A 19,712-nucleotide genomic window follows, 5' to 3' on the forward strand; every position below is an offset into this window, starting at 1 on the left:
TTACAAATTAAGTGGTTCCCCAGAGATGACGGCCTAATGCCGAGAAGATATTTTGTGCATAACCTGTACAAAGCAAGCAGCCTTCTTTGAACTGTCAATTATTCTAGCATGTTAATATTAGTGCAATACAAATAATAATTAAAAGTAGCCATCTTAGAGCCGCATACTTTAGCAATGCACAGAAAACAACCTTAATAACCACATACCAACATCCTGGTAAAGTTAAGACAGACAGACAGACAAACAGACAGAGAGACAGACAGACAGACAGACAGACAGACAGACAGAGAGACAGACAGACAGACAGACAGAGAGACAGAGAGACAGACAGACAGACAGACAGACAGACAGACAGACAGACAGACAGACAGAGAGACAGACAGACAGAGAGACAGACAGACAGACAGACAGAGAGACAGACAGACAGACAGACAGACAGAGAGACAGACAGACAGACAGACAGAGAGACAGACAGACAGACAGACAGAGAGACAGAGAGACAGACAGACAGACAGACAGACAGACAGACAGACAGACAGACAGACAGAGAGACAGACAGACAGACAGACAGACAGACAGACAGACAGACAGACAGACAGACAGACAGACAGACAGACAGAGAGACAGAGAGACAGACAGACAGACAGACAGACAGACAGACAGACAGAGAGACAGACAGACAGACAGACAGACAGATAGACAGACAGAGAGACAGAGAGACAGACAGACAGAGAGACAGACAGACAGACAGACAGACAGACAGATAGACAGACAGATAGACAGAATGGAAATACTGTACAGTATTTGGGGTTGATTTAATCAAATCTTATCAATTTAAAACATTCAGAGAAGATTATGCAAACAATATGTATTTAATGGCAAGATTTAATTAACAGCACTCGCATAAACAATACACATTAATTTACACCGATTTAATTAAATGTAATTTATTTAATCAAAAGAAAAAAATTCCCATAGGTAATATAAGGCTGTTTCTCATTTTTTTATATATATATTAAAAGACTTCCTCTTTTCCAGATATGCTAACTCAACTTTAAGTAGGCGTTATTTCTCAAAAAGTGGGACAAAAGTCAAACAAACAACTTAACGAACTAACACATAAATAAATAAACAAGAAACCTGTGTAGAAACCTGTCTGAAACAGTAATTTTTGGGGGGATGGGGCTGCTAGTAGAAAATAAATTATATACTTTACCTTAAAGAGCTTTTATATAACAAAATATATCAAAGAAAAATGACTTCATCAGCCCTAGGTGGGTGCTGATCTGTCTCGGCTAATGCATCTGTTCAGATGACTACCCGAAGAGCCCTGATTAAATACATCCATGGGGTAAATCTGATTATAACAGGGAATAGAAACTGGCTTAGTTTCTCTCTCTCTCTCCGCTCACTCTCATGTGATTATGGCTGATGTGATTATGAGAAATGATGGGAGAAAATTGCGTCCAGCTTTACCTGTTTCCATTTCTCTGCTTGATTACCTCCTTATATCAGCTTCACCTTCCCATGTGAAACAATCTTTCAGGTGCCACTGTTTGGCACTTGCAGCTCTGCCGTCCTGTTTCTATTCCCTGTCGAAGCAAATCAACCGCAAGGATACAAAAGGCACCTCTGCTGTGGCTTTACTTCATAGTCCTGAGCCGCAGCAGCTCATTCTTAGCCTCTATCGCTGTCTCCATTCATCTCCTCAGGAATCCTCTGCTTTAAAGTCGACAACAGCATCTCTTTGGATCATTTGGATTGCGAGTGACATTCCCACCTGCTAAACAAAGCCCTGACAACTGATGCTCCAGACAGACGCAGACAAGCCTCATATAAACAACACAAGCACAAAACATATTCACCAAGAAGACTGATCTGTGATGCAGCAATATAAACCCAAAATATATATTCATCATTAACAGGAAAAATGCACTGTAGTTAATTCTCCAGAGAAAAGGAGTGTTCCTAGGTGGCAGCCTTCAATACATTAACAGAAAATAAATGGGATTTTTCCACTTTTTGCTTGGTGAATGTACACTAATAGATTGAAGTAAGCACATTAACTAACATTTTTATTTATTTATTTATTGTTATTTGTATAATATATATACATACATACATACACACATTATTTTTTATTTCATAAACACTTTATTTCTAATCTAATATATAATAAAATATAAATCTATATCAATTTATACATATTAATATATATATATATATATATATATATATTATAATTATTAAGTAATAATTTATTAAAATATTATTATTACTTTACTGTTATTACTAATTATTATTATTATACAATATAATTATATAATATATAAATATATATTTACATATTTATTCTTTATTATCTTATTATCCTTTGTATTATAATGAATTATTATTATCTATTATAATTATTAAATATTATTATTGCTATTGTTTAGATATTATATCCAATCTAATTATTTATTGAATATAACTTAATATGTTGTGTTTTAATGTAAGTATTAAGAGTAATATTACTACTATTACCTGTAGAATTATAAAATCTAAAAATAAAATAAAAACTAGAAAAAAAAATTAAATTCCTAAATATTATTACTAATCGCTGAATTTTTTTATGACAAAATACAGTGATTTGTTTTTTTCTTTTTTTTTTACATTGAAATATTCACTGTGTAAACATTTTAAACTGCACCACTAAAATGCAACAATTTAGTGCAATTTAATGTAATTTTTTTATATTTTGTATCAGAGACATTTGTCATGAATATATATCTATAGAGCAGCCTGAAACAGTAAGATTGAGGGACAAGACTAAAGTATAAGGTCCTTTGAATGAACAACAGATCAAACATCAAAAGATAAAAAAGCACTGCCCCACCAAACAGCAGGAAGGTTTGAGAGAAAACAAAGAAGGCAAAACAGGTAAACTAATGAAAGTATCGTGCACTGAAATATATTTCCAGTCAGCACAAATGACTCGCTTGAAGCGTTGATGAGTGCTGGACCAAAGGCCTGAAATTTGCCTGTAATGGCCTGCATCCTCTCTGACACTCGTGACGGGGGAGTCATGTTCCCTCTAATCTCCGGTCAGTCCAACCTTGAAGCCCATGCCACTCTGTGCACTGAATTGCTAAAGTCTGAATGCAGGTAAACAGCTCTCAGGGTGAGTAAAGGTGAAGGCATATGTGAGATACGGCCGCACTGGAGTGAATGAGCCGATATGGGACGACCCGGGGGATTTAGCAGAAAACACGAGGCACTGCGCTCTTGAACATGATGCAGGAAACGGCCCTTCAATCATGGCTATACATTGAAACGCTGCTACTGAGTGATTAAAGAGAAATTCATCACATCGTAGGTGAACCATAATGGATTGAATGCCATCAAGTGCCTTTAAAACCAAGGCAAATAAGGTGAACCTTCACTTGGAGGAGGAAACTTACACTTGACTGAAAAACTTGTCATTTCGGTTGAAGTAGCAACTGAAAGCATTATAACTCGGCACTAAGAGTTAAGCACTGGCTATCCAAACTGATTTCCATATTCATTTAGATTCAACACCACAGTGGGATTCTAACCAGTAAATTAACCAAATTAATTAATAATTTGTTAATGGAAATAATTTTTTTTTTTTTTTTTAATAAGACCTTGATGTACTAAAATAACTGAAGCTGAAATAAATAAAAATGAAAACTATTAAAAATATCAAAACCAAAATCACTAAACAAAATTTGAACCAAAATTGAGATGAAATTAAATAAAAACTATAATAGTATCTCAATGATACTAAAATAAAGCTGGCATTTACAAAAAAACAAATAAACTATTTCTCCATGTGTCCATGAGCTGATCTGTGAGAGAAGCGGTTGAAGGGTGACAGTAAACAGAGAGCACTTTAGGAAGAGTTTTGCGTCAGAGAATCAGTTCAACCCAGGGCTTTAAGACAGATGTAGCAGCGAGCTACTAACTGTGACTAACACTATCATGCTTTCAAGCACTTCATGCTGCTAGTGCAACACTGCAAATATATAGATAATACGATTTTAAGGGAAGTCGTGGCCTAATGGTTAGAGAGTCGGACTCCCAATCGAAACATTGTAAGTTCGAGTCCCGGGCCGGCAGGAATTGTGGGTCGGCGGAGTGCATGAACAGCTCTCTCTCCACCTTCAATACCACGACTTAGGTGCCCTTGAGCAAGGCATTGAACCCCCAACTGCTCCCCGGGTGCCGCAGCATAAATGGCTGCCCACTGCTCCGGGTGTGTGTGTGTGTGTGTGTTCACTGCTCTGTGTGTGTGCACTTTGGATGGGTTAAATGCAGAGCACAAATTCTGAGTATGGGTCACCATACTTGGCTAAATGTCACGTCACTTTCTTAATATTTTCAACTAACATTTTTTCAGACATTGTTACTGGAAAAAAATTATTTATTTTTTTTTGCAAATTATCACAATGATTGGCATTTGTGTGTGAAAGCTGACAAACCAGAAAAAAAAACTCAGATTCTTTAAAACCTTTTGTTCACCTCTCGTGCTAAACAAAAATCTCCAGGTATAAATAATCCCAAACCTCCATGCCTTCATTCTGATTTCTGCCTCGGCTGACCAGATCCAGCACCAGTGTCCAGAGTATCTGAGTCCCATCACTAACTGAGTGCACTGACAGGGTGACGTCGGGGGAGAGGGACGGAGCCCCCTCTTGACTGAAAGGCCATTTAAGAGTTTCATTGTCACCCAGCGCAGATGTAAACCGCTTCGGCTCTGACAAGCTCACTCCAACCGAAGCGCTTCGAGTTCGCCTTGCTTAGGCTCCGACGTCGCTCCTTCTCCAGATTTAGGATGTCGCATCATAACGGGACGCTTCATTACCCTGATTTCCTGTGTGTGTATGAAGTGAAGCAGTGATGCCAGCTCCAAATGCTCTCAGTGTCCCTACCGTGAGTCATCTGTAAACACCACGGATGTTATGTAATCCACTTTCGCCGGAAGCTGGAATCTCTGCAAACTGGGGGAGATCTCAAAGTGGGTAAACAGGGTTGTTGTTAATTGTTTTTTTTGAAAGAAATCCAACTTACTCCAGAGGAGCAGTGGGAGGGTTTCCGATAAACCTGTTTAGTGTAGCTACAGCAGAAGGTATTTCAACCGACTCTATACTGACTGATTTCTGGGCTTCTATAGGAGTATTTCTTCTCAAAATAGCTGTAAAATAAAATGTCTTTCTGGAGTTTACTTTAAGAATTTTTACAAACCTGAGCAACATGGAATTGGATTTACACGATGAAAGGAATTAGACACATTCAAATTGATGATTATTCTACACAGAACTGAATGCCATCCATCCAGTTAATAAACAAACCATCCATTTTAGTAAACAAACAGTTTAATTCATGATTTACAATGTGGTTAAATATAACAATAAAAAATTATTTACAATGAAAAGCAAATTGAGATGATTGCCTATTTATTTATTTGTAAAATCAGAAATGATTTATTCATTTTTATTCATTCCTTTTTAAAGGGCTAGTTCACCCAAAAATGAAAATTAGCCTGTGTTTTACTCACCATCGAGGCATTCTAGGTCTATATGACTTTCTTCTTTCAGACGAATCCAGTTGGAGTTATACTAAAAATTGTCCTTGCTCTTCCAAGTGTTATCATTGCAGTCAGTGGGTGTTAGAGTTGAACAGTCCAAAAATAAAGTGCGCACATCCATAATCAGTCCCTCCAGAAAAACGCAGATTTTTTTTGTGATTGTTGCGGGCAAAAATCCTTGATTATGCGGCAGGATCTCTTAAAAAATGCGATGGAATATGCGGGATATTTTTGCAATCTTATGCGATGAAATTGCGGGAACTTGCAAAAACTGCGGTTTGAAGAAAAAGAGAAAAAAAGGTGACCACACCCCCCCCCCCCCGCCCCAACACCCTTTTCTCACTAGGCTACTACCTTACTGTAAAGAGTCATTTCTTATGACTTCCTATGATAAGCAAGCATACTAAATCACAGAATATTTAAGTTCTCATTATGTTTTATTTCAGACCTTAATTAACACATGGCTCAAACTTACAAAACATTGAGTCAAACAAGTTCTCTAGCTTTACAAAAGGAATATTCAACTACTTCTGTAAAAATGAATACAAATAAAATATACACAAAAATATACAAATGCTGTTTTACAGGAATTGCAAAGTGCGATCTCTTATTGCAACGTAAATTATTTTACATACTACTAATATACTTACAACTGTAAGGTTTTGGTACTATTCTGTAACAAAAAAGTACAATCTTACAACTGTAGAGGTGCATCAACTTCTGAATGAAACTACAACAGTCCACTGTGAAAATGAAAGCTAACTGCGTAGCCTTTAACACTGGCCTATCATTCGCCATCCTTATCCTCATCCCTCTCTCAAAATAATTTGCCCCCACTGTCATGTAACACTCCGGGTAACTGCTTCGCGCGGTCTTTTGCACTTATTTTTGTTGGCAGATGAGAATGATTTGCGTCCTTCACCCTGGTTTCACCACGGGGTTCGCAGATGATGTTCACGTCGCGCAATAACGTCACTTCATAAGGTTCCCATTGGGAAATAATGGCGATTTACTTGTGTGAAGTAAACGCAACATTTTTCAACTTTCTGCAAAGATATATGTGACTTTTTTGTAACGAAAATTATGATGATTATGAAATCATGCGACCTCTGCATATTTTGCATCCTGAAATCGGGATTTTATGCGACGAAAGTGCGGCGTATTTGAAAAAATGCGACCTCCGCATAAATATGCGGCCCTTGGCTGATTATGCATTAAATCACGCAATTGCATAATCGCGTTTTTCTGGAGGGACTGCATAATAAAACATGCCTCACACTGCTCCGGCGGCTGAATAAAGGCATTCTGTAGTGAATCCAAAAATATCCATATTTCAAACGTAATGAACACTTTTCTTTCACTTCATCCAACTGTGGTACGCAGAAGTCGTTCCGGCAGATGACTAACCCTTAAAACCCAACCCAAAAGTGTAGTTAGAAAATAAGTAAGTAAATCTGGATTCAGTCAAACATCATTTATCAAACAACTGCATTGCAAGTTGCTTCATAAAAACCAATACTGTTAATAACCAGGTTAATGATGGCATGTTTATTTTGTAGCACACTGTCTTCCTGTCACATTTTCCAATGATTAATGAGTTACTTGACTGGTCAACTCCCTCCAACTTCAAAGGACGTCATGCAGTAATGATACTCTGATTGCTACAATTGCTCTTCCAGGATTATAAGCTCGAACAAGACTGTCAATCAAACAGCTGGAGTCTATGAGCACATCAAAGCCATCTGAGAAAACAAGCGGCAGACGCAGGGAAGGCTTATGATGCTCTGTCATCCATTTTTGTATAACACATGAAGTAAACCCAGGAACAAACGAAAATAATAAATATGACATACCAACCCAAGATCTCTCCCATACTGTTCCTCATGAGCTGGATTGGGTTTTAATTAGGGATATAACGATTAACTGCGAGCAGGTTGAAAAACGATTCAAATGTGAGACGATTTGAAACGGTTGAGATGCAAAACAAATCACGATTCAATTAGGGCTAGGAGTTTATATAAACGTATGTCTGAGGGGAACTTAATGTCTTTAGAAAAGTTTAGATTGTATTTTTTCTTTTCATCTTGCCTCTGTATAATGCATATTAAAGTTCATAAGTGCAGCACTGATTTGTTTACAGCGGTAACCAAGGAAACGCTTCCAGCGCCACCTGCTGGCAGAGAGTGAATTTTTTATGTATAGTTTTACAAAACTGAAGTCAAACCATTCTGTTTTTGTTTCAAATTTCAGGGTTATACAATCTAATTTAGATTTTAAAAAAGCTTATGTTGCATGTATGCAGCATACTTGTTTGGATCAAGATTAAAATGCAGTGGTTGCCTCTAACGTTAAATGCAAAGCCTTATTTTGTTGTTTATGAAGAGATTTTTTTGATGGTGTTATTTAATTTGGGGTTTGTTTTAAAATTTCTATTTAGTTTTGTTATTTACATTTACATTATATTTATATTTGGTTATTTAGCAGATGCTTTTATCTAAAGCCACTTACAAATGAGGACATATGCTATATAGTCATAGACAAGTGCTATATTTCATTTTCACATAGAAATGTGCTGCATTTTGTCCAAGCAATAATAAAAAAGCACATTTAAATTCATAATTTGTCTTAAATGTCTTAAAAAAAAATTGTTTTTAATGTGAATTAACTTTCAAAATGAACAAATAAAACATGAATTAAATATCTCTTACTAGCCTGTTCACACACAAGGACTCCAGTCTTCTTTTCTGGAAAAAAAGACATACAAATAATTCCTTTTCTCTGTGAACATCTCAATAATCTGCAGCTCAAAACACTGTGTTCAAGAAATCAAATCAATGGTCTGGAGCCGTGTAGCCTAAAGAGTGCTACTGTTTTGTGTGGTTTGGTTTATTAAGTGAATAAGAACCTCAAACAAAAGCTTTTGTGAAAGTCTAAGCAGATCTGCGATCTACCATTTCAGTCTCGGATGAAAATATCGATCGGTTGATATTATTTCACCACACTCATCTGAAAATCTGCCTTTGACGTTCACAAGAAACATCCACTTATCCGCGAGCGTAGAATCGGTCTTAATGAGGCCAGCTGATGGTTAAAAGAGGATTTAAAACTATTCAGGCAGTAAAAATGGAGGCAATGATTCAGGAATGGATGAGTCAGACATCCTGCTTGTTTTGAAGAGGCAGGGAAAAATTGAAGGCTCACGGTTGGATAGAGCACTCCTCACTGCTTCAGTCGCTGGTCTGGTGCGAATACGTTTTTACAGTTGTCTGCACAATTTACAGTGTGTGGAAGCACATGAAACTGTGTCTTCAGGTATAACAGTGATCCCAATAACATCTCCAGTTCACCAATTCAAATTTGATGTAAAAAAAATAATAATATTCAACATGCAGCTTGAAATTGTCCATTTCCCTCCCATTGCTGATTAAACAACAGGTTTGCTCTGCGTCCTGGAGATGTCAATTTTCAGTCTCAAGTGTCTCTCAGTGGGACCTACAGCCCCGTATTTTGTCCACCGGTGAACACCTGCAGCATGCATAATGACTCTCTGCACTGCTTTATAACTCTCTGAAAGTGTCAACACTTTTTAAGCACTACAATCAAAACGTTCACTATACATGAGCTGTGAAGATTCTTTTATGTAAAAACTGAATACATAATGCCAAACCTCTTTTCAAAGTGAGACATTCATAAATTGTTAATCAGGAGTCCCACATCAACCCTACAACTTTAAAGAAAAGCATCAAACAGCTTAGTTAGAGAACGAATATGAAAGTCTAATTGTACAAAACAGGGCTCCGACTGCTCTGTGGAAGGACAGGCCCTTTCGTGATGTGTTCTGTCGTCCGCTCGTCAAAGTGACAGACGTGATACGACAGTACCACAGCCTCAAGTGAAACCAAAGCATGATTTTGGACTGTCACTGTTTGGTTGGTGGAAATAACAGCTGATGAGGAAGAGAAACCGTGAACAACAAGAGAATCCGAGCGCGGAGATGGGGCTCGTTGCCTATTGTCAAATATCGAGAAAATTACAAGTGTAGTTTGTAGTAAACAACAAGTGAACAACAAGTAGTTTACACTGTAGCTGCCACTGTTCTTTAGAAATAGCATTTGAAACCCAAATATGCTACACTGCTGTCACTGTACACTGTAAAATTAAACGAAACTAAATTAAACCAAATACATTTGTATATACACATATATATATATATATATATATATATATATATATATACATATAATAAATACAGATGCAGAAATAAAAAAAGTTTAAATATTTGTAGAGAATGTCAACGTAATTATGGAAAAAATAAACAATGAATTAATATAACAATTATATATTTTATATAAATTAATACGATTTTACATATATAATAAGACAATAAAATGAAAACAAAATTTTAAGAATTGTAAATAATGTTTTTAAGAACACATATGCATGAATAACAAATATATAAATTACATAAATTAACAATATTATAAACAAGACAATACAATAAAGAATTTTTTAGAACTGTATATATTTAAATTTAATTTAAAAATAAATAAATGCATTTTATATACAGTACATATATGTACTGTTGGTGTGTGTATTTATGAATGTATGTGTATGCACACACACACACACACACAAACACATAAAGTTTATTATCTATAGCAATACTTTTCTGCATCTTAAAAATACTGATTCTTCTGCACTTTCCCTAGAGAATTTCACTATGCAAATTGTCTTAACAGTTTAAGCACGATCTAAAATCTAAATTGAAAAACACAAAAGCTGACATAATTTCATAGACAAGCACACTTTCCATGAAGAGTAAATGGTAAAGACTGTTCCATAAACCCAGTTAAGAAATTACGGAGTGTGTGTGTGTGTGTGGCAACCACAGTAGTGACAGTGCAGAGACTTGTGAAATGAGCCCTGACAGTGCAGTGTGCTCCAGCCGAGAGTGAAGTTACACATCACACATCGAACGGCCTGTAGTTACACCTCGTGTGACGATAATGACCAGCAGGATTTGATTCTGAACGTGAACACAAACGCTCCAAGCTACTCAAGCCTAAACTGATGCACCACTGCATCCCAAAATCAGACACTGACACATCCGGTTCAATGGCAAGACACTGCGTAGATTGAAAAATTAAGGTCAGTAAATAAAACCAATAACAAATGATTTCCAAAGAACAGGAAAACTAACCGTGAAGAACAATTTTCTGCACTGAAATGGAGAACAGAAATCTATACCAATCCAAAAGCACCATGTAGTGTAATAATTACCAGACAGCACCTATCTCTCTCTTCTTCCCTGTGGGACTGTTAAACTATAATCAAACTCTATCTGGCACGTTTTGAACAAAGCAGCGCAATCACATTCAGCTACCTAGGTCATGTTCTAGCTCTCCTTCTCTGCTTTAACATTCACAAAACAAATGAACATCTTCACATCGCTTGGTCTCGTCTTGTCTCTTTCAATCCAGCCTCCGAAACATCTCATGGCAAGCTGTTAAGTTACACTTAATGATTCACAATATGGAAGAAATAGCTCCAGATATACACACTCATGACTGTGCTGCACAGGCATAAATCAAAGGCATCGTTTCATCCAGCCGGTTGCTGATTGTGATGTGTTTGTGCACCACTACGGAGGGGGAGAGGGAAACATCAGCAGGCAAGCCTAGAGAGGAAATGGTGGTTACCTTGGAAACCCTAGGCTGAGGAAGAGAGGGAGGGAGCGACAGAGAGAGAGAGAGAGAGAGAGAGGGGAAGGAAAGGGAAGGGAGAAGAAGTGAAGAGGCGAGGAGAGTATACATACAGTGTTGACCCAAGCATCGCTGTTACCAGTTGTTTTTGTTTTGAGGTAAAAAAAAAAAAAAGTCTGGATTATTAAATCCCATTTTATACACACACACACACACACACACACACACACACACACACACACACACACACACAAGACTAATAACTACTGTATGAAATGCATATCGACTTATACTGTACAGTATGTTAAAGTTGATAAGCATTTTATACATTAGTCTCGTGTGTGTGTGTGTGTGTGTGTGTGTGTATAAATTAGCACTTAATAACCCAAGTTCATTTTAATTTTCCATTTTCTACTACATTATTGAATTCAAAAGTCAAATATGATTTAACCTAAACTAACATGAGTTAGCACTTGTATTTTTACAACGGATATGAATGACTGTAACAAATGTTTTGACTATTAGTTAAATGTTACTTATTGCATTATCTAATGTTCCCTAATAAATGTGTTACCTAAACCATATGGCTCAAAATAAACAAAAACATCTTAACTATTAGGTTCAAACTGTGAATCAAAATAGCAGAGCATTTACTGTCAACTTTTCCACCATTACGGAAATGTCCATGGTTTTATAATAGTAAAAGGCATATGATACGAGGCATTTATGTTTGTTTTTACAAACTGAGGTATGAGTCAAATTAGTCATTTACCTCTAACTACAGAATGACACTTTGCGCAAAATTTTAATTTTTCCCATTACATCTGAGTGAAAAACCCATTCATAGTGCTTTAAACCAAAACATGCCATATCGGTTCTTTCGATCTGGTTGCATCATACATTGAGATGATACCCAGACATATCAGCGAGGGTTTGTCTCCATGTTTCTCCAATAACCCCCAACACAACAATAACACTCTCCTCACTGTCCTCACTCTCAGACAAACACAAGTTCTATTAATACATAGAATCAGACCAGGAGAATATTTTGTTAGAAAAATACTACCAAAAATACTAAAATAGCACAACAATAAAATAGACACTTCCTTTGTCCTTTGCACAATGCAACAAGTAATTTGTCTGTCCACACTAAAAGTAAAAATACATAAATGGTAGTTAATGTACAGTCAAGAAGCAGAATTCTGGACCAATGAGATTTCACAAGTGGGCAGAGCTACTGTGCAAAATGCCATAGCACTTGTTGATTATTGTGGTCAGATGAAAAAGATGTTCAGTTGTTCAGATGTCCAGGGTTGTTGCATAAAACTAAAACCCCTTTCACACTGCACGTTGGACCCGGAAAATTGCTGGAACATTGCCGGGTCGCCTTCTGTGTGAACACCAACACGTTCCAGGACTGATTCTGGGATCGATCCCGGGTCGGGGACCTAGTAACATTGCCGGGTTCAGTCCCGGAACAAGCTGTGTGTGAACAAAAGCCAGAACTAATGCCGTAAAGGGTGTGTCGTAGTGACATAATCGCATGCCTCTTTTACCAGGTCAGATAAACATTTGCGAGAAAAAAAAATGTGCAAACTGTAATGAAGCAGAGATCAGTTAGTTCCTCACTTTCCGCACTGAAGCGGAAATCGTTCACCAGCTTAAATGTAAGTTAACATGCATTTTGGACTCGTACGTTACACGTCACATTCTGATGTAACGTGTCATTACGGGACCTTTACGGGTTGTGTGAGAACGCACGCACATATTCCGGGTAGTCACTGGCAGTGTGAAAGGGGCAAAATTTAGCGACCTGAGACCAATTATCAGGACACATTACCCGTGTATTTTCCGGAATCGCAGTGTGGAAGGGGCTTTAGTGTTACTAAATCACACCTGGTAAGGATAATGTGGTTTTGTAGGTTCCTCTTGAAGTTCCTTATCAGGATTTTGTTCACCATACTTATGGATATGAAAAAGACAATGCTAAGAAATGTACAGGTTACTCACACGGCACAGTCCGGAGGTAGAGGTTGTCACGTATTATTTGTTGAAGCTCGTGATCCACTGAGCCCTTCTGGAATCGTAGATTGAGATAATGCCGGAGATCTTTATCCACAACACCTCCTGAAAAAACAAAACAAATTAAGTTAACTGGTAAATGCAGAACCTAGGACACCCAAACAATTTTTTTAATGAAGTTAAAGTGTAGATCCTCCTAATTATATTTTCTTGTCAATTGCTGACAGGGTGCACATCCTTGTAGAGTGTGGTTAGGCTGCATATAATAAATAACAATAAAATAAATAAATAATTTAAATGTATATATTTAATCTTTAGTGTGACCATCCTTTGCCTTTAAAGCAGCTTTTGCCCTAAGTGCACTATTACAATCAATGGCAAAATGAATGTTTATAAATGTAAACTGATATTTCCTACATACATACTACATCAAAAGATAAAAAGAACTGACTTAAAACCATTTTTAGCTGGTGAAAATACTAGTGTTCTAATAATTTTGATCCCCACTGTATAAGTATATATATCTTAGAAAATGTTTGCGTCTACACTAGACAAAGTTGTTGGTTTGAATGCTTTTCAAATCAATATGTAGGTTTTAATGAGCGGAGTTCCACAAGGTTCACTCTTAGGTCCTTACAAGTTATATGTGTTTTCAAGTCTCTCAGGCACTTTATGGAATTCCTTTTAAAGCATGTATCACTTAGCATTGGCATCTCCAATTTGTTGAGTCTGAATAAGTTTTTCAAAAGCTGTAAGTTGTCACATTCATGCATGTGATATTTGGTTTATATTTCATATGAATAATTGTATTTTAAATACAACATGATTCCCGAAAGATTCCCTTTATTAATGCATTAGTAAATTTATTATTTACTAATGCAACAGACTGTGTGATCTGGCTTATATTTATCAGACACATACTCTTCCAAAGGTTCCCCAACAACATCTTGAACAAAAGTCCCTGAGGGACACCAAGACATATGCTGAAAATAAAAGGTAGATTGAGAACTTGTGCTTTCTACCTTTTCTCTAAGGTGAACAAAGTACAGAAAAATGACAAATCATCCCGCACTACTCTGTCTAAAAAGAGCTAAACAGCTCTACCTGTTTTTTTCCTTCTCCAATCATAACCTTGACCATTCAGCACAGCTAAGCATGGATACACTGCTTGGAAATTCAAAAATCCAGCACAGTGTGTGAATAGATCCTTTGAGAATAAACGCATCTGGCATAAACCAGGACACCATTTCACAAGTTCAGAATACATTACATCTCATTGTCACCGGTTAACAAAGGCAAAAAAAACCTGGTATTCCAAAATCCGTTCACGGAAGGTGTTTAAATCAGTTTTCCCTTCTAACATCACCACAATCTTTTTCTCATAAAGCTAAAACAATCACCATTGTCAAAATGTTCTATTGTCAAATCTCTGCATGACATTGGGAGTGGAAAACGGAGCTCAAGTAAAAAAACAAAACAAAACAATTGCAACAATCAGGCTAGCACAGCTGTTGCGGCGGAAAGGACACTTCAGAATACTGTCACAACATTCCAGGGAAACATCTCACAAGTTCTTTGGTCAGGAATCCTAAATAAATATCTCACTTGACATCATCCATAATTATAATGGCTCTCTCCTCCCCCTCTTTCCCATAAAACTACTGTATCCCAATTGTAATTCCAGCGGTCCAGATGATGCGTTCCTCAGTAACTGGCTTGGATCTACTCACCCCTTCCAAAATCCTTTTGGTAGCTATTCCCCTTTATGCTTTCAATCCCATTTTTAAACTATTCCTTTATACAACAATGGATGCAGTAGTGATGGAGTCTCCTGTTCTGCAGCCAATTTAATCCAGAGGAGAGAAGGAACGCGGGAGAAGGAGGAGGAGGAGAAGAAGAGATGGAGTCGTCGACAGCCAGGAGACAACAGAGAGAGGGAAAAAAGGTTCTGCCAGCCGATAGCCTATCACAATGAAGCCTGTATTCTCATTTGCTGGGCAGATAGTGAAGTCTAATATCGCCCCCTGACTGCAAATAACTGCACTGCAATGGATGCGGGCGAGTGTGTGTGATACAGATGCTTTTGGACACACCACCTAAAAGGCCAGCTTGTTCACACCAGATGCTTCCTGCTAGTTGGCATTGTGTGAACTTTTTGACCCTGTGAACACATCAGTCAAGAATGAAGACGGCAAATAGTAGCGGCACTCAGAGAGCACAATGACCGGCCAAATCCAGCTGGAAATTAATAGGCTATTTAAATATGACTTCGTGTTGTGTTAGTGTGCTAATAACTGCCTTTCTCTAAAACTGGTTAGTTATAACTTTGCCTACAAACTGACACATGCTTTAAGGACAGTAATTCTATATTTATTATATACATTTATTTAATTATATAAATGATATACATTTTATCCTTAACATTCAACTATCATTCAACACAATACATTATCAAACTCTACATTTGCTTTTATTTTTTTAAACCATATTTAGTGGGGTCTAAAAAATCTAAGAGAACATATAAAGTTTACAATAATATATAAATCCTAATAAGAAAATATGCATTAAATAACAAAAATACTAACTAGAAGCATAAAGAAGAATATTTATTGGACTATATTTGCTAGTGTACAAGTAAAAAATAGCAGATATTTTAAATGATTTTAAATATTAAAATATTATTTATTATTGTAATATCTCCTAATCTTATGCATACAACAGTTGCTAACAACTAGCAATGGCAAATAGCTAATCATGCTTCTGCTTGGCTGTAACGTAACAAAATAAAGTTAACTGAAAAGAGATCGATTTCCTGTTTCACAAAGAAATGCATCAACACAAAGAAATCGCATCAGCAAACTTTCACACAGTTTTTAGGCAAGATTAGAATATATGTAGAACTACATTAAAACCACTTTTTCCTCACATATTTCCTTGTTTGTGGCAGCATTGCCAGATTGACGGTATTGACGGTAAACGGAGATCAACATTTTGTTCCAAAAGATTTGATTTCAGTGTTCACCGGTGTTTTAAATGTATTCCGGTCATCACGAAGCTTGAAATTCGGATTGTTTGGAATATGAGGATGAAAATGATACAGTAGACAGGAGTAACAATAACCCATAGTTATGGTGAGGCACGGTGACCTTGATATAACCCTTCAGAAATGAATTTCAGGTGGATGAACGAAAAACAACAGCATCCAAGCTGGCATGCGAAACATCTGCATGCAACGACTGTGGAGAAAATTATTAAGTGCTGAAATGCGAGTGAGGAATGCACAGGAGGCATCACTTATCTCGCTCGGCCTGCTGAGAATACATCTTCATGACTCAGTCAATATTACACGAAGAGAGTCGGAGGTCACAGCTGAGATCTTGTGGAGGAGGACAAACCTTTGACTCGTGAGAGAACACGGTTGCTCCACAGATGACACAGTGGGCAAAGGCATAACGTGAGGGTGAGAGTGAGTCGGACAGCTGTTAAAAACACTCTCCCTTTCTCACGCTCTCACTTTCGCTCAATCCCAGAGGACAACACTTTGTGTCATCTATCAACCACTTCTCCACAAGTGATGACAGATGCTTGTTGATTAAACTGTCAATAAATTCAAAGAAGCAAACGTGCATAAACAAACACAGAGGCACAGAAACTAGACGTACAGTTCTGGATGGATCGTGTACAATAGGGTTGATTTATAACCTAAAGAGGTCTGCATGGAGGCATGTTTCTGGATCAGAGAAAATAAAAAAAAAGGTAATTGTGATGTAAAATGTCTAAATTATGACAAACTAAGTCATAGTTATGAGTAGTTATGAGATAGGCTATAAGGTCAGATATAAGATACAGTGACATTTTGAAATATAAAGTCATATTTTGAGGTACAAGACTCCATTGTGAGATATTCATAGTCACAATAACAGGTCATAATTAGATATACAGATGAGAGTCTTATAGTCGCAATGCAAGATGCAACACATGAGGTCGCAATTACGAAACACAATGTCAAAATTACGAGATAGTCATACTGTGAGATACTGTGAGATATAAAAGCCACATTGTGAGATTAAGTCCAATTTTGAAATTCAAAGTCACAAAAACTAAGTTAGAGACAACTACATTTTCAGATATAATCACAATTGCGAGATTTTTTGAAATCTCGAATGTGAGATATAGTAAAATTTTAAGGTATAAAGTCACACTGTGAGAAAGTCACATTTACAATAAATAATTTATATATATATATATATATATATATATATATATATATATATATATATATATATATATAGTCACATTATGAAATATTAAGTAATATTTTGAGATACAATTATGAGAAACTACATCATAATTATGAATTATAATGTGATGTTGTGAGATATGACACTCAATCGTAAGAACACCTCATGAGATCACATTTCCAGATATAAAGTCAACCCAAAGTGTCACCATTATGGGAAATTAAGTCATAATTACGAGATCAAAAAAAAAAAACTTTGTGACCCTGGTCCACAAAACCGGTCATAAGTGTCAATTTTTTTTTGATTTTTTTTTTTTGAGATTTACACATCTGAAAGCTGAATAAATTAAAATTATAAAGCTTTCCATTGATGTATGGTTGGATAGGAAAGGACAACATTTGGCCGTGATACAACTAGAAAATCTGGAATGGGGTGCAAAAAAATCTAAATATTGAGAAAATCATCTTTAAAGTTATATTACTAATCAAAAATTAAGATTTTTTATATTTACGGTAAGGAATTTACAAAATATCTTAATAGAACATAACCTTTACTTAATATCATAATGATTTTTGGCATGAAAGAAAAATCTATAATTTTGACCCATACAATGAATTATTGGCTATTGCTACAAATACACCCCCATGCTACTTCTGACTGGTTTTGTGGTCCAGGGTCACATATATAAAATCACATTTTGATATATAAAGTCATAATTACAAGAAAATCGGTCATAATTATGAGATAGAAGTTTTATTTTGAGATATAAAGTCACAATACAGTCTCACTGCGAGATGTAAATATTCACAATTAGAGATATGAAGTTACAATTACCAGAAGCAAAGTCTCACTTGTGAGATTGTGTGGTCACATCGTAACATATAATCACAATTACATTAAGACATTAAGGCACAATTACAAGGTTTAAAGTCACAATTACCTTTATTTTTTACTCTGATGGCAGAAAGAGGTTTTCCACAGGTCTGTGCCACTACACCTTTCATACTCTACGGGTAATACTCTCTGATAAGGTGGGAATATGTCCCCATATTGATTTGTTCTCACTAGAGAGGAGGTTAATAAAACATTCCAATGAGTTTCAGCAGTTTCTTTTGACAGCGTAATCACAGCTGACACCGCTGCCCTCGCTGAGGACAGCTGAGCAGCGTATCGATCGCCTGAAAGTTTTCCTCCCGTGGAAAGTTGTTTGGTGCTAGAGCCCTTCAGCTCAAACTGACTAAAGCAGAGAGCCGTGATAAAACTCTGGATACGGAGAGGAAAACAACGTGTGATGCCGACCAATCAATATCTCCTATTCACTAGCACCGACTCCTACGAGAGGTCGTCAGATTCTGCGTCTTCTTTGAGGAGACACAAAGAACACACAACATTTCTCGCTCAGCTCTTTGTTTCTCTCTTCAAAGGCTGAGCTATCCAATCACTGTACTGGACTCACAGCTCATTTTAGAAAGCTGGACTGTTGGAGCTGTGATCTAGTAGTCTGTTGCATCAAGCCATGGAGCTTATTTGGGTTTGAATTTGGCTGTCTCCACTATCTATATCAATAAAAAAGGCAAATAAAATGGTTCAATCTATCTTGAGACAAAACCATAAAAAATAGTTCACAAAGCACATTGGAGCACAATGTACCTCTTTGGCACAATGTAGATTGAAAATCTATAATCAGCGAAAGGAAGAAGAACGACCCAGACACCTGCATTTGAATTCACATATAAGGCACGACACACTTTTGTCTTTTTGACTCAAACAATCCACATTAACAGCTAGGCTTGAATCCAGAACGCATATCCGGAGCTATCAATCTCTTCCTCGTTAAATGAAGAAAAAGAGAAAACTGCTAATTATGGTTGTGAAGATCTCTGTCTGACTCACTCTGTTTGTCCTGTGATGATGATTCACATTACAAAACCGCTCGCACCTCTAACTCGAACATCCCAAAGGAAGCAAAATTGTTAAGATACATGGCAATAAACGCATATTTGAAGAGTAGTTATGGCCTGTAACCAATTAATTCTACACTATTTAGTCTGAATAAAAAAAATTTTAAATTTTTTTTTAAAGCAATAGCTCACTCAAAATTCAAATGTACTTACTCTCAGGTAATCCTGGATGTAGAGGAGTTTTTTGTTCATAAGA

At 36.6% G+C, this 19,712-nt stretch overlaps 1 protein-coding gene across 7 annotated transcripts in view; it reads right to left on the reverse strand.

The window, feature by feature from the left end:
- The window catches only part of magi2b (membrane associated guanylate kinase, WW and PDZ domain containing 2b), a 78,065-nt gene that overhangs the window by 42,149 nt on the left and 16,204 nt on the right, over nucleotides 1-19,712 (reverse strand). For 5 of the 7 annotated variants that reach the window (XM_052598189.1, XM_052598186.1, XM_052598188.1 and 2 more), the window contains exon 2: nucleotides 13,303-13,419. In XM_052598189.1, the coding sequence (XP_052454149.1) occupies nucleotides 13,303-13,419 (117 nt within the window). Of the gene's footprint in view, nucleotides 1-4,568; nucleotides 4,841-13,302; nucleotides 13,420-15,044; nucleotides 15,215-19,712 lie in introns of those variants that run through there. The other 2 variants (XM_052598190.1, XM_052598191.1) reach the window with 2 other exon arrangements.

The sequence above is a fragment of the Carassius gibelio genome, chromosome B25 (genome assembly GCF_023724105.1).
Source record: "Carassius gibelio isolate Cgi1373 ecotype wild population from Czech Republic chromosome B25, carGib1.2-hapl.c, whole genome shotgun sequence".
In the NCBI taxonomy this organism is placed as follows: Eukaryota; Metazoa; Chordata; class Actinopteri; order Cypriniformes; family Cyprinidae; genus Carassius; species Carassius gibelio.